The sequence below is a fragment of the Citrus sinensis genome, chromosome 5, assembly GCF_022201045.2.
Source record: "Citrus sinensis cultivar Valencia sweet orange chromosome 5, DVS_A1.0, whole genome shotgun sequence".
Taxonomy (NCBI): Eukaryota; Viridiplantae; Streptophyta; class Magnoliopsida; order Sapindales; family Rutaceae; genus Citrus; species Citrus sinensis.
Window position 1 is genome coordinate 11,782,584 of NC_068560.1, and position 16,920 is coordinate 11,799,503.

Sequence of the window (16,920 nt, forward strand, 5' to 3'; positions counted from 1 at the left end):
AGATCAAATAAAATCTGCGGTATGTAGAATTTGTGGCCGAGAAAAGAAACGGACATAGAAGAAGAAAAGAAATTTGAAATATTGCAGTGATAGCATTTTTTCATGCCTTTATTCCATTAGTTCCAAACTACGTATATAGCCTCTGAAACTTTACATTCTAAGCTAGGAAATAGAAAAACAATAGAAGAAAAATCTAGAAAATAACTATACTATTCATGCCGAAGACTGGAAGATTTGCAAAACAAGCTGCAAATTTTGGAGTTGTGATCAATATTTTGAAGTTTCAAAATAAAGTTTGATGCGACTTGGGATTTTATTCAGCGCTTAAAGGCTTGTTGAGGTAATTAAGGTGCTACCTGGTTGCCTGCTAGGGTAACAATCAAATACTGCAGCAGTCACTTACAATCTCACTAACATTTTTCTGATATTATAGAGTCATGTTTGTTGATCTTGCCCGCCCTCTTGTTCAACAATCATGGGATAGTGACTTTGGCCTGGGGATGAAGGACTGCAGCAATTTTAATGAACATTCAAGAGCGGGAACTCCACCTCAAGTGACATTTTAAGCATAACCCTGTTTCTTTGTCCTAGCTAGAAGAAGACAAATCATCATGTCCCCAACACGTTGCCAATTCTTTCCGTAAATAAAAATTGAGCAAGACAAATCATCAGCTTGACACTAATTAATTAATTTTATCTGCCGTTCACTTTTTTTTTTTTTTATTTACATACGAAGGTGAAGCCTCTTATCGATCCAGCTGGTTCTGTCCTTCTCTTGGAGACAATGTCTATGCATCCATCTGATACAAAAATTATAATACAAGATTCTTTATGTAATAATCAGTGTTCATGCATTCTTTTTAATTAGCATAACATGATAACATTGAGCATAGCCTTTATTTTAATTTTCATTTCTTCATTAAATTAATAAACTACAAGAATGCACGAGCGTTACAGAATCGTGTTCTTTCTACAGGGAACAACTTTTTATATTGTTGCAGAGGCAATAATTTTAATGATCAATATTAACTTACCTGATCAAGATATATATGATTTTGGAGCTTTAAAATAATAAGCTGACCACCTAGTGGGAGGAGACAATGCATAAAAATAGCTGATATAATGTGTAGATCAAGATCGAAATCATGTTGCTAATTGATATTTTTAAGAAGATAAGATTCCTCTTGTCCCCTTCATCTGTTGATATATATAATGTGCATATGGTAACCAAATGATGGCAATACTAGTTCAACTTGTAGCTTTCTCGTTCACAGCAAGAGAAAAAATGGCAGCCTTCTACCATGTTCGATCAAACAGTTTGCCGACTAAATCACACCCATTCACTTCAGAAGTTGAAGAGACTGAGCAGATTAAGGTCTTCTCAAGCTGCTTCAACTATAGGCCGTAACGTAAATGGCCTTCAAGATTTACATGATTGTGTTGATAAAATCTTTCAACTGCCCCTCATTCAACAAGCTTTATCACAAGGCAATAACAGGAATTGGTTGATGAGCTATTGATACTTGCAGCATTGCTCAGAATGCATTGCTGCAATCTAAGGAATCCATACAAGGACTTCAATCAGTTTTGCGCAGACGAAAGGGCGACGAAACTGAGCTTAAAAGTGAGATTAAGAAGTACTTAACCTCTAGGAAGGCAGTGAAAAAGACAATCCATAAGGCCTTGTGGAATTTGAAAGGCATGGAAAATAAAAGGTCGGCTTCGATCAATGACGAACGTGTTAGCATGTTGAAAGAGGTTGAAGGGGTCACCATCACTGCATTTGAATCCTTACTGTCCCTTATCTCTGGGCCAAGGACTGGATCAATGCTAAGCGGCTTCTCATTGGTTTCAAAGCTGATCCGCCCCAAAAGAATAGCATGCGAAGAAGACGAAAAAGACATTAATGAGTTTGACAAGGTGGATGCTGCACTCATTGGTCACAAGACTATTAGATCTGATAACATCTTTTGCTTGCAAAACCAGCTTAAAGAATTGGAGTCCAGCATTCAAGATCTTGAAGAAGGACTCGAATCATTGTATAGGCGTTTGATCAAAGCTCGAGTCTCCCTTCTCAACATCCTCAACAATTAGATTACAAAAATTTTTTGCCTAATTCATACTTGTAAATGAGAATTACACTAGTACATCAGTCCAATCATATAATTTTCAATACAAACACTAAGTATTATGTGATATATTCCGGAATATCTTCAATTTTTTTGTTTAATTTTTTATTTACGATCATCTTTTTAATCTCGGGAGCGAATGAATGATTCAACATATAAATGGGTTAAATTTTAAATTTAGATCAAAAGAATTAATCTTATTGTAAAACCTATGGATCAAGTTTTACACACATACTACCAACAACAAGGACTTCAAAGCAATTCAAAAAATAGACATGATAAATTAAGTTGTCAAGATCCCACTTGTCTCTTGGTATATGATAGGATAATACCAATTAAGGAGATTCACATGCGAAATGTAACGCAAAATGCTCTCGCTGTCTGTTGATTTGCACGAATCATCTGCATATGTGTACACGGAATCGTCAAGATTCCAGTTGTGTACAGATCAAAGAAGATCAACATAAGCAACTTTTGATGATCTTCACATGGTAGACTTAGATCTCGAAGGCTTTTGAGTGGTAAAAAACGTGCTAGTTGTCTCTCTGTTAGATCAAATTTCATTTTCCTATTATATAGAAAAACATGTAACAGCCAAGTATAGGAATCTTGTCTTCTATTGCATGACAATCATATTTAAAAGCATTGATGAGCATAATTTGCAGATCTTGTGTGGCAGTTGCAAAGCAATCATATGATGTGTCTGCAAATTTAAATTGATTCATCAATCTAAAAAGTTTAGCGTTAAAATAATTTTACACACGTTTTACACGATTATCTACAAGTAGCAAGCCTTTTCTTGCATGTCAACGTCACTTGTGCATTTGCACAATCTGTAGCTAAAATGATTATTTTCATGTGGGAATTTTAGAAGGTATTGTGCATGGAACAGCCCCCTTGTACATTGTACAGATGCATGCATGTCCAGCTCTGCTATTATCTTTGAATTGTTATGAATTTATTAAAATAAATGTGGATGTTCATAACATATATTTTTTAGTCTCCCCACTATCTTCCATTAGCAACCTTTAGCTTCCCTATAACTCCCACTATCTCACAAGGAATTATGATTTATAATTTTTCCATTAATTTCATGGAGTGATTATGTAACTATAAAAGGAGAGCTCATCTCTTTGTTTTGTACACACAATTGGAATGAAAAAAATCACTCTATAATATATTGTTCTCTCATTTTATTCTTTATCTTGTGTTGCTTCTTTATTTGTGTTGCTGGCTAATAGCTTTTCTAAAACGTTATCAGCACGAGACTTTGTTCAGGTACTAATTCTTTTGCTTCTCATATCTAGCAATTTTAATTATTATATACCTATAATTATTCATCACTAATAACATGTCATATTATCTATTATTATCATGTATAAGATTAACTTCTTAAGGATGTATGTATATTACTTGTCTTCATTGTGTTTCTTGAAATATGCATAATTGATGGTATAAGATTTGAAATGAATTCTATGACATGAATAGTATGATATATAATTATTATAGAACTTTATTATTATATTACCATGAGTGATTATATGACATCTAATAATTACTTGTTAATAATGAATCAATTATTTATCCATGTTTAGATTGTTTTATAGCTATCTGAAAATGTCGAATCTCGCAAAACTTGAATTTGTGGCACTTGATATCTCTGGCGATAATTATCTTTCATGGGTCTTGTGTTAATATTTATGTGTCCATAATGTTAATTTTGATGATAACAAACAAAATTAAGAATGATTAAAATTTTAAAAACTCAAATTATTTTTCATACATTTTAATAAATCATTATTTTCATAATATAAAGGTTTTATACTTAATGAAAAAATAATTTTATGAAATTGGTTATTTTCAAGTTAATGGTTTAAATTGAAAAAGTTTTGAGAACTTTGAAATCAACAAGTATTGTTTTGAAATTCTAGAAATGAACCTATTTAAAATATTTTATAAAGTTTTGGGTCATAGTATAATTTCAAAAAGCTTTGGAAGTCTTTGAAACTCTAGAAATGGACCTACTTGTAAAGTTTTATAAATTTTTCAGCCATAATATAATTATATAAAGTTTTAAGGTAAAACTATAATTTTAGAAAATAATTTCACTATAGTAATCACTGTATCAAATGCCTAACCGTTTTGGAGATAACGACTAACCAACATCTAATGGAAACTAACGGCGATCTGACATCTAGAAAACGGTGATTCGACTTTGCAGATATTGCGTGGCAGTTGTGAAGCAATCATATGATGTGTCTGCATATTTAAACTGATTCATCAATCCAAATTTAGACTAATTCATCGTTGATTGATTTACACTTCCACAACTAATAAATTAGTGTTAGTTTGGGATTACAGTGGCTAATAAAATAAGGTGCTTCTACTTTGCAAAAGAAATTAGTTGCTAAATGCTGTGAGTTGGAAAAACAAAGTATGTACGTATATTTGGTAAATTTCATTATGAACGCACTATGTGTGTGTGTGTGTGTGTTTAAAGTTCCTTTTATTTTATACTAAGTTTAATAATTTTTTTAACCGTGGTTATGAAATTTTATTTGAACTCATGATTAGCTTTCATATGAAAACTGTTCATAACTCATCAAGAAAATTTACACAATCAAATGCTAGTCTTGTTGATTCTTATGATTAAAAAAAAGTATAAGTAATAAATGAATATATTAACTTATAAGATCAAAACTTTCATATTGGTGAATATGTATAGACTGTACGGTATTGCAGTTATGGTTATATGATATTTAGGATTATAATTTATTTATTAAGTTTTATGAAAAATAATACATAATTGTCTTTCGTTAAAACGTAAGATTATAATAGTAGCTTGAAAAAAAAGTTTGGTGACTTATTTAATAAATTGTTTGTTTTAGCAATCCCCTTCTTACTTTTAGAAGAATTGTCAAAATAGAAGAACTTATGAAATAAGCATCTTTTTGCGTTTTAACCTCGATTCAAAGGGACCATAATTCACAAATTTATCTAGTATTAGGATTAAGAGCATTAATCAAAGTGTGGGGTAATTCCCCTATAATCCTTAAGTTTGAATAAATTGCCCAGTTAGTATTTATTTTTCAAAAACTACCCAGTAACCGATAAATTTAACTTTTTAAAAGTAAAATATATAATAAAACTTAAAATTCAAACAAATTTAATAATATGAAATAGGTGAAAAGTAGAAGAACAATTAGCATATTTTATCAAAAATGGATATACAATAGCGACGTTTAGGTAATTTTTAGAAATGCTTACCTAACTTTGAAAATAGCTCAAATTTGAGGGACTAAACGAATATTTAAATTAATAAAGTCTTGAAGTTTGATATAAAATTTGGGATGAGGATATTTCCACCCCACTTCTAAAAAATAATTACAATGAGTTCACAATATTCTTAAAAAATATAAATTAATAAAAGTTTTGTACAGTTAATCAATTAAATCCTTCTATTAATTTTTTTCTTAGATTTTTTTACCATCTTTAATCATAAATTTTAATATAAGTTTTATTTTACTATTTTATTATTATGATATAAAAGACAAAATTACCCTCATAAAACATCAGTTATTATATCTAATAATTTAGGTATTTAATTTTTTGACTTATAATCTAATATTTTTAAATGAAACCTAATTATTATTCACTATCCTTACATGTAAATTACATAAATTTGACAGCCTAATAATTTACATGAGAATTGTGCCATAAAGACACTATGTTAGTTTAATTAAAAAATAATAATTATACTAATAAAGTAGTATTAGAAACAATGAGTTTGGTACAAATTAGAAAAATATTGAAGTTAAATAAAATTCTTGATAATTTTACAAAACAATCTTTGTAATCAAATATAATAAAAAAATCTAATTCACAAAAAGTGAATTAAAATTGATTTAATTAATTAATTCTCCAAAACTCTTCTTGATTTTAAAACTTTTAAAATAATGTGCAACTTTCATAATTATTTTTTGAAAATGGGGTGGATTCACAGAAAAGGTAGGGTGAAGGTATCATCACTCTAAAATTTGCTAGATGTTATACCGAATACGCAGCTGTATAGTGTAATATCCCAAATTAATTTCCACTCCTTCCATATTTATTTGTCCATGCATATATAATGCAAGAACAAACACATTGGATTGATCCCATTAAGGACATTAGAGTTGTGCTCTAGTAATTACTCATTTTAGTCTTTCTTTTCTTATTTTTATAGTAGTGAATTTAAATTATAAGTTTTCTATTTTGTTCGAATTCTGGATATAGGGAATTTATTCTATCGTCCACTCACTTTCGATCGAAAATTTAAAAAAAAAAATAATTATTCAATCCGAATTATAAATCCGATCTCAATCCATTTTAAAGGTTCAGAGTTGGATTCAATTCGCATGAGTTTTATTTTTAGTTTAGGGAATATATGCTCGTTACTACCTGTTATATCCCAATTAAACCCGACTTGGCACGTCAGCAAACATTCCAAACTGGGTCAACCCACTTCACATTAAGACAAATCTTAGTAGGACAACAATTCATTTACAGATGGCAATGGCTCAGCCCGACCCGATCGGGTCGGGGTCGAGTCAGACTTTGGTCTTGTCCAAGACCAAAGTCTATAATTCTTTTTCATATTTTTTATATTTAAGTAACTTAAATTTAAAAAAGAACATAATCTCTCATATATATTAAAATTTAACATAAATGTAGAAATTGCTCAAGGTCTTAATCATATAATTATATCAATAATAAAATAAGCATATTTCAAAATCATGTCTTCTAAAGTTATACAAATAAAATCATTTTTTTTATTTTTGAACTTCAAAACGGGTCTAGTCAAGCTAGGTAGGGCCGGACCTTGACCCGAATTTAACCGGACCCTGTATTGGGACAATTAAAAACTATCACATAAGGGTATATTTGATAGTTAAAAAGTGTCAAGTATGCTTTGTCAAATATACTTATTTGACAGCAATAAGGGGTAGTGTAACATTCCACTTTTTAAAAGTAATTTATTTTAAAAATATTTATAACCTCATTACTTTTAATATAACTACGAATTCTAAAAGTTTTACATACAAGAAAAACTTCCTTACAAAATGTTAGTATATATCTCAAAAACTTATTATTAGATAATGTTAAGATATTTATTAATAGAAACAAAATTGAGCCCATCATAAAACCTAAGGTTTGTTATGCCTATATGCACTTCGCCTCAGTTGGGACTCGGTGTCAGCTTGCCCTACTAATCGTTACCTGGAATGTATGGACTTTATGAACTAATGTGCAGTAAGATAACACTTAATTCATGTATAAATTATTATGCATATAGATGACCATATTAAGTTTTTAATAGAAACATAGAAATACATAACAACTTTATTACGACCGTAGGTATGTTGCACTATAAGGCTATCCCTTTTATTCTTTAAAACAACATGCCTTTGGGCCTAATTAGTTGATCTTTTGGACATTATGTATCATCGTCCCCGAAAGATTACCTTTTACTAAGTTTGGAGGGCTTACCTTCTTTGGGAACTTTACCACCTTGTAGTACAACAACCCAGTTTTCATAAATTCATTTTCTAAAACGTCTTTTTATAAAGTAATTCATGAAATACATGTGTTCAATGCAACTTATATCATAACATGTGAAGTTCCTAGAGGTACAATAGAATCAACACACAATGGTATTTAAGGACAACAATCTTTAATACAGGTGGCAGTGTCGTCCATATAAAGATTAAATAAAATGGGATTATAATAAGGCGGTAGCATAATTAAGTAAAAATATCACAGAATAGGCGACATAGACAACCATACAAAGAGTATATAAGAAAATATCATAATATAGGCGGCATAATCGACCACATAAAGATAAGCAAGAAAATATCATAACATAGGCAGCATAGTCGTCCATATAAAGATTTAGATTATAACCAATCACATCATAGTAACCATCACAAGATAAAGGATTAGTTAAAGCTGAAGTTAAGTATGAAAAGAATTTCGGCCCTACATTGCAGTTGAAGTGTTACTTATCTCTTAACCTTGACTTCTCTATACCTTTTTAACTTGAGAATTTCTTTACTCTTGATGTTATGACTTAGAATAGAAGAGGATTGAATTTCTAGGGTTATATCAAAAATGAAAGGGCTATGGGGTATTTATAGGATTTCTTAAGACATAATGGATGGCTAGGATTTTGCCACCATAACTCTTGATTAATGGTTGAGATTATTCATCCATAAATATCTTAGTAAATTCTAGAATTCCTATCTCTACAAACATCTCTTATTGCATCATTACTTATGTCATTGCTTATGTCATTATCACTTATGTCATTACTTATGTCGTCATTACTTATGTCATCATTACTTTTAGAATTAAATACTTATATTAATTATAATTATTTTAATACTTAAGGGGCTTGTTAGCTTAAACTTAAATCTATTATATTCAAGTGAGAAAGTTGTACCTCACATTAAGGTATGCTAACCCTTTTGTTTTGGATCGGTGGGAGAACGGCAAATTGCTCAAGTGGACTATTCGCTTCTAGGTCTTCTTTGAGTTACCAAATGATCAATTACATTTGTCATTTAAAATTTTTCAAAATTCATTTTACATCTTTTAACCATCAAACATTGGTGACAACATAAAATTATCATTTGAGTATGATAATTTATAGTAGTCATATATTTATGACTTCCAAGAAAATGTCAATTACATATGACTTGTTAAAAATATCAAATTTTACACATTTTTAAAAAGAAAATTACAATAATGGAATGTTTTTTGTAGGCTTCATGTGATATAAATTATATTATTAAAAACCTGATAAAACTCCAAACTAAACAATAAAATAGCAAACTCAAAATCATATTAACATGAACTGTATAGGAATATATACATTTAATTATCTAAAGTATAAAAGGACAAACCTTAGATGTTTGAAATGTATATATAAAAAATAAGATCATGTTTGTGAAGCTATATATTTATCTAAGTTCACTCCACACTTTGAACGTAAAATCATTATCAATGAATCATTTTCAACACCAAAAGCAATGCTTAAATCAGCAACAACAATTAGTACAATTTAATCCTTAGTTAGCTTTCCACCATCAATCCTGAATGTTTTCATGGGAATTCCCTATATGTATAAATAAGATAATAAGATATGAGAGAGTACAAAATTATAAACAGTGAACTAGAGAGATGAAGATGCCCCAAAGAAAGGCCAAAATCTTGCCTTAGTCATATGCCATGCATATTTACACCAATTGTCCAATATATCTTGCAATTTAAGTAAGCTACAACAAATTAACCAAATCATGAAGGTGCTTTACATTTAATTTTTGTATAGGGAATAATAATCAAATTAAATATTGCTTTACATGCATGCTAGCCTAATGAATAAACAAAACCATTCTTAATATTCATAGTTAAAGACACAATATACTAGTGTACTTCAATCAAATCATCTACTCTTTACCTACATTATTTGCCCCTTTTGTACTTTTTTTTTTTTGGTCAAATCATGTCACTAATAGAAGTATTCCACTCAAAGTGAATTTTGTTGATCTAACATAAAAACCCATACTTGTTTGTCACTCATTCAGTTCATGCACATCATTTTAACCACATTTCCTAATATTTACAACTAGTTTAAACTATGTTAATGATCTAACCTTTTACAAAGTATACCTTGATCTACAATAATCTCCTTCTTGAATCTCATGGCATTGTAACCACGTTAAACATTAACAATCTACATAGGCACCTTAACATTATTCCATTTCAAATTAATCTTTTTTACTTGTTGTCCTTTTTTGGTAAGAAACATTAAAATCCCACTACACAAAAAAGAAAAAATCAAATATGAAATATTAAACACAATAGTTATATATATATATAAAACTAGCAGTATGCCTATTGCTAAATATCTTTAATCTAATTATGTGGTTACAATCTTTTTTAAATCACAACTGATTTCATTTCTCACTGAATTCAAATAATGAAAAACCATTTATGAAAGTTGATTACAATCACAATCTAGTGATAACTATTATGTATATATAATTAAGAAGTAAAAACTAAGAAGTAGATAAATAAAGATATTTAAAGCAACAAAATAAATAACCTAGGATTTTATGGTAAGAAGATAAATTGTTTTTCATTCAATTTGTGGAAGCAATCAGCAAGAGTTTTTGCTTTCTATTTTAAAGTACTCTTATCCAAAAAAGAAAGGGTGGTAGGATGAATGAACCCAAACTTTTCATTAATTAGCCAAGCCTTCATTTCAGCACAAAGATATCTAGTATAGAAGAAAAAGAAAGTGCTAGGTCAATTGAAATGAAACAAGAATTATGGAGAACATTTTAAGTGTTATGAAAGTCTCATACTTCGTGTATAGCAATACAACTTTGTAAAAGTTCTTGCATGTCAATAAGACCTTGGATTTCCTCCAAAATGAGATATATATGCAACTTGTAATTGAATGTGTCCTCAAAATCAACCATAACTTTGGGATTTCATAACTTTCTTTACCATTTTATCAAAACTTGTCTTAATAGGCTTTTTAGATATCTCTTTTTAACTGTTGAAGAGTTTACTTCCTCATTCACCTCTAATTGTCCCTGGGAAGGCTTGGCAACTGATTTAGACACTAGAAATGCAAATAGTTTTCAAACATGATCATTACTTACATTTAAAAAAAAAAAAAGAAATAAAACCAGAATTAAAGCTAGTAATATAGACCAAGTACAAGTACCATTGCAGTTTTTACTTCAGCATTTACCTCAAATTTTCTGTTGGGAGGCTTCATAGCTAATTTAGACATCTAGAGACTGAAGCATTCAAATTTGGTTACAACTTTGAATTCTCAATTAAGAAATAAAAGAAGAAAACAAGTAAAATAAGCCAAATTCAATACCATATTTACTACAGCAACAAAACAAGCTTTTATGACCATAATATGTATTGTTTTAACCCATCAGTTACATAAAACAACTCACTAGTCTAGATCGAAAGATTGGCAACGGGAGCTAATACCATATCAATTACAACTAAAATATTCGGCTTGCTATACTCCAAAATAGTTCCAGTAGCAACAATAATTTCTTTATATCCCACAGCCAACCAACAAGTTTGATCCTAATTAACCAAAATAGTAATAAGGTTATTAAATGCACTTAAAGCATAAATTTTAAAGATTAGTCCAATAGGTTGAGTATGTACCCTTTTTTTTTTTTTACAAAACTGGATTTCTTTTCTTATTTGTCTCATTAGACATATCTAGTGATCCAAATCTGTTGCTACAAACATTACAGTGTCTTGCATTTGGTGAATATTTTGAGAAATCATTGATAGTAGTTTTCATCCTCACTATTTGTTCATTCAACAGCCTCTTCTCGCTTAGTATCTCAAATTCCGAATTAACAATGTGAAAGGAAAAAGATGGTTTACGCCTCTTCCTTTCCCCATAACATGCCCATTACACTTAGGCTTCTTTAATGCTTGGGTCAAAATAGCATTCTCACCAGATGTGGTTATAACCACTGATTTTGTAAGTTGGGTCAACTCATCCTACGAGAATATAAGAGCATTTTTCATGCTACATGTAAGGAATTAATGGAGGATTGCTCAAAGAATACTATACTTACAATCATATCCACAGTAGGTGTATATCACTATTGGATGATATACACCATTTGGGTTTCGAGAGCCTTATTCCATGCTATACTTCCATCCACTTTCAAATTGGGCTTTTCACATTCTTATTTCTAATCACAATAAAAATATGACCAATGTAAATATAAATCGAGTGTTAAAAACAATTAAATCTTTTTATGAAAAAAATTCTTACTATTTCTCCTTCTAATCCAATATAACCTTTTCGGCCAAGGTGGTAGTTGTAAAGATTTAGACTCGTCTTTATGTTTGAAGGCCACTAAGTTTCTAATGCATATCATTCATATATTTATTAGCATTGACATAAATGAAATTATAAGAAACAATTTTAAAAAGTAGTATTCATTATAATAAAAGATTACCTTAAATTCTTTATATAGTCGATCATTAACAAATGCATCCTAATAAGCCCCCAAGGGCGTGGTCGGGTTGGTAACAGCATCAAACTTGTAACAGCTGACGCCCAGGTTCCGGTCTTGGGGGTAATAAGGGGGAAAAATAAAAAACCTATTTGGGCTTTACCCACCTCCTTACGTTAAAAAAAAAAAATGCATCCTAATGACTTTTATGAACAAGTACAATAGTGGTGGTTACTAAAGCAATTTGGATGGGCTTTATATACTGCTTTACGTGCCGTGTGAGAGTATATCTAAAACAAATATAAGAATTTTTTGCAATTTTCAAACATTGGTTTTCAAATCCATCATCCATATCAAACAAAACACTGTTGAGATATGTAATATAAAAACAGTTTTAAAATATTTCTCATATCTAAAAGAAAAAACATATTTTTTTATAAAGTATAGCTGAATATATTCTCATATATTATCTTTTGAATTCTTTAGTAATTTTCTTTGATCCATCGAAAGAATAGACACTATTGTCTTAACGACTGCACCAATTGTATTAATAAGATTATTGTTGCATAAATTAGCAAGTGTACCAGTCAGCACAAATAATATATTGTAGAGTAGAGCATCATCCCACAGAGATAGTATATCTTATTAGTTATAGAAATTATTCTAGCACAAATTTATTTGAACAATTGAATAAGAAAAATTAGATTAAAAAATAAAATAAAATAAAGCAACTAAAAATTAAATAAAGATGCAAGTAGTTATGAAATCACCAAGAGGCTAAGACATTAGACCATCTAACTTTACCATTACCAATCCAATTTAATCATCTATCTATACTATTAAAAATTATTACTAATGTTGACAGTTGATACTTATACACTATATCTCTATGTGCATTACAATATATGAAAACTCATTAAGTTTTGTGGTATTCTTAGATTAACTACCTCAATCATATTAGTACATCTTTGTCTCCCATGTAATTCATAGCATCCATTACATAGAGTAAAACCACATAAATCTCCTCTCGCGCTCATTATGTATCATCAAATCATTCAATTATTAGCTAGATATTTAAAAGCATTAAATATAATAATAAACATTCAGTCATTAGTATAATAAACTAAAAATAATATAGATTTATGAAATTAAATCTTCATAATTAGACTACATTATAGCCATAGAAAAATAAATTATTTTCTGAGATCACAAAGAAAATCCATAAATTTAAATAGGAATATTCAAGCAAAGCAATAGAAAAAGAAAATAAAAACTCAATTCAGTCTTCAATCAGCCTTCATTGCTCTCGGTTTCTCTCGTGCGGCTGTTGTTTCTTTTTTCCCCCCATTTTCAATGCTGCCGTGTGTTAAGTGTTAGAAAATGTATATTTATAAAGGAGAAAATCGTCATTTTACATTTCACGTCTTACTAACAACCCTTACTTTTATGTATTTAAGCTTCTTGTAATTTAATTATGTGTGTTTTATTTTAATTAAATATTTTATGTATTTTAGGGGCATCATGGTCATTTCACAATAAACAAGAGATCAGACGGCAAAACGAACATCACTTTTGAACTCAGGACGGTCGAAAACCTTAAGAGGAGCATAAGAGGAAAAATGGCACTGTTCACATGTACGGTACTGTCTATGTTACTGTTCACATAGACGGATCAATGACGTGGCATTGACCGATGATGTGGCATTGACTGATGAGGTGTCACGATCCTGTTGGACTAAAATTCTTATGTACTGTTGATGGTGACGTGACAGCATATCAGTGGACCAAAAATCTCGCGTACGGTACATGCATCACACAGGATTATTTTCAACCAAACCGCGTCACTGTTCAACCCGGGTCAAACCGTGTTACTGTTCATCCACGTGGTCAAACCGCGTACTGTTGACTGATGACGTGGCGCAATCCTGAGAGTCCAAACTGTTTTTAATCCGATGACCATGATTTACTCCATGTATCTATAAAAAGGGGGCCTCCTCCCCTAATTGGAGATCTCTGAATCCATTTTTGGGATCCATTTTCTGTAATTCCTTCTCCATCTTGTATTTTCTACGTATTTTAATAAATTCCCATTTTGCCCCTAGTTCAATTATGAGTAGCTAATTTTCTTTCAAGCTTGGGTTGAAGGTGAAGTCTCAACATGTGTCATGGGCTTTATTTGGTAAATTTACTTTCTCTTCCCCTCTAATTTTTGTTGATGTTTTGACTTCTCGTCGACAAATAATACTAATCTTGTCTAGTACCGCCTTGGTTTCACTGGCCCCCTAGTACAAGGTTATTATTATTTGGCACGATAAGCCCTTAGCACCATATTGATTATAGCGTGGTTCATGAGGTGTGGATTCCCCCCTCATGATTTAATTGGCATTAATAAGGATTATTTAGCCCATGATGCATGTTGATACGGATCCAGATACCCAAGTACGTTATCTCAATAGATTTCTCTTTAATTTATTCTCGCCATTTCAATTCCAATTTTAGAATTTATTCTTGCCATTTCAATTCCAATTTTAGAATTTATTCTCGCCATTTCAATTCCAATTTTAGGATAATCCAAATCATTTTCACCACAAATCCAACCATCCTTCATACAAAATTAATTCTACATATAATTAAAATCAACCTCCTCGTGGGATCGACACTCGTCACCATTAGTCTATTCTATAATAGATTCGTGCACTTGCGAGTTCAATAAAATTTGCACAACACCATGTCTCTCCTTTTTATAACACCTTTTATTTTGCATCATAAATCTTTGCATTGAGAGGATTAAAACAAAAGCCACTGCGGCAGTGGCACTGCCTTTAGTTCTTAGGCCTTTATATTTTGCAAACACAAAAGCGCAAATTCACATGCATGCTTTCCTCTTTTAACATTTTCATGAGATGCTTCTTAATTAAATATTCCAATTGATTTATTTTAATTTAATTTCTTTATTCCTTTTCCTCTTTATTTTTTGTTCTTTATTTCTTTCCGAATGCTTTGATTTAGTTTCTCTTTAACTTTATTTACTTGAATAATCGCCAAATATACCTACAATAATTAAAGAAACAATTTATATGAAATTAACATAAAATTAAGTTAGGAATACATTAAAATAATATATAAATTATAAGCACTTCAAATACTCCCAATCTTTACATTTTGCTCGGCTTCAAGCAAAAACTAAAATAAAAACTATGAAAAGAAAATCCTAACTAAACCACTTTTGCAAGTGATCTCTATTGCAATTAACGTATGTAATAAGCCTTTAAACCCTTATTTAGCCCTAATGAAAGAGTTACAGTCTCATAAGGGTTTTCGACCATGATACCCACCAACATCATCAAAGATGCCTCAAAGGATGCATAAAGTAAACAATTCAAAGAAAATTATAAATATTGATAAAGTGCTAACTTTAGTTCAATAGTCAGCCTATTTCACATTAGATTCTTGTGTTGAGCATGTAAATTAATTCAATTAAGACTTATTCTCAAAATTTTCAATATCAGCCCTTGTATTGAAAAATAAATAGAGTAGGTCAAATTAACTTTATCATCTTGATCTTTTTTTCCCTTATAGGCAGAAAATTTGCATTTCTTTTGATTTTTCTTAAAGCACATGTTTTTTTTTCTTTTTCTTTCCATTATGAATATCTATCGTCAGGAGCTTTCACTCTACCCCTTAAGGTAAATTTTTTCTCATGGTAGATTTTCCTCTAAATACCGATGATACATAGCCCCAAATTACTCAAGGATAACTTCACCCTTAAGGGTTATAGGTAGCTATTTCTAATTATGGTACTTGTATAAACTAAGTAATAGAGAATCAAGGTAAACGATCATTTACTCATTTTAAAGTTCTCAACTCAGGATACACCAATCTCAAATCTCAAGTCAAAATTCTAAAAGAATCAATATAAGTATTCAAGATATTTAAAAAAATCTCAATCAAGATGAAACTAACACAAGAATTAAGTATTATAAACTAAGGCAATATTTATCATTTTCTAATAACCATATTCATTTTCAACCATATACTCAACATCGGCAATAAAACAAAAGTTTTTTTATGTTGTTATTTTTTTGTAGTTTTTTATTTTTGTTTTCATTTTTCATTTTCTATCTTTTATCTTCTTATTTTTTAATAAAATGAAAGCAAATATTCCCACTGTCGAAGTTGAAATCAACATTGTCCTCAATGTAAACAATCTCGGGTTTTGCACTTGAAGATGTGAACTTGTAGTTGCATCATTGAAGGGCTTGTGAAAAATGATGTGTGTTGACCCCCAAACTTGTGCAATAACCTAGATCACACAAAACAAAAGAAATAAAAGAAAAGACAAACAAAAGAAAGTAAAAATAAAGACAAAAATAACAAAAAAAAGTTTAGAAAGCTTGGGATGCCTCTTAAGAAGTGCTTAGTTTATATTCATTTTCAAGGAGGATTATGACTTGCAATTTGGCCTCTTCCCACAAGAATGAGGTGAGATCGTCATTGATATACTTCTTATGTATTGTATAAACATCAGGATGTCAAATGGATACTTATCCTTAAATACTTTGGCTATTTTTCTATCCACTTGTCGACTTGAAAACAATCTTTAGTGTATACTTTATAGGTGTGAACACATTGAAAATGACTTTCTTATTTTGATCTCTCAAAATTAATTTTTCTTCCTGAACATCAATCAAAGCTCTTCCTATAGCTAAGAAATGTCGGTCTAGAATGAGAGGTAA

General features: G+C 30.2%; 1 protein-coding gene across 1 annotated transcript; it reads left to right on the top strand.

Annotated features, from left to right (window-relative positions):
* Nucleotides 1–1,048: 1,048 nt before the first annotated feature.
* On the top strand, nt 1,049–2,184 carry LOC102609069 (uncharacterized). The gene is made up of 2 exons (XM_052441089.1): nt 1,049–1,404; nt 1,530–2,184. The coding sequence occupies exons 1-2, from the start codon at nt 1,232–1,234 to the stop codon at nt 2,092–2,094; spliced, it is 738 nt and encodes a 245-aa protein (XP_052297049.1). The 5' UTR covers nt 1,049–1,231; the 3' UTR covers nt 2,095–2,184.
* Nucleotides 2,185–16,920: the final 14,736 nt, after the last annotated feature.

Excerpts from the sequence above, each read along its gene's own strand:
- LOC102609069 (XM_052441089.1), top strand. The coding sequence starts at position 1,232 with ATGATGGCAATACTAGTTCAACTTGTAGCTTTCTCGTTCACAGCAAGA. Across the intron at positions 1,405-1,529 it reads AGCTGCTTCAACTATAGGCC|CATTGCTCAGAATGCATTGC; the intron begins GTAACGTAAATG and ends TGATACTTGCAG.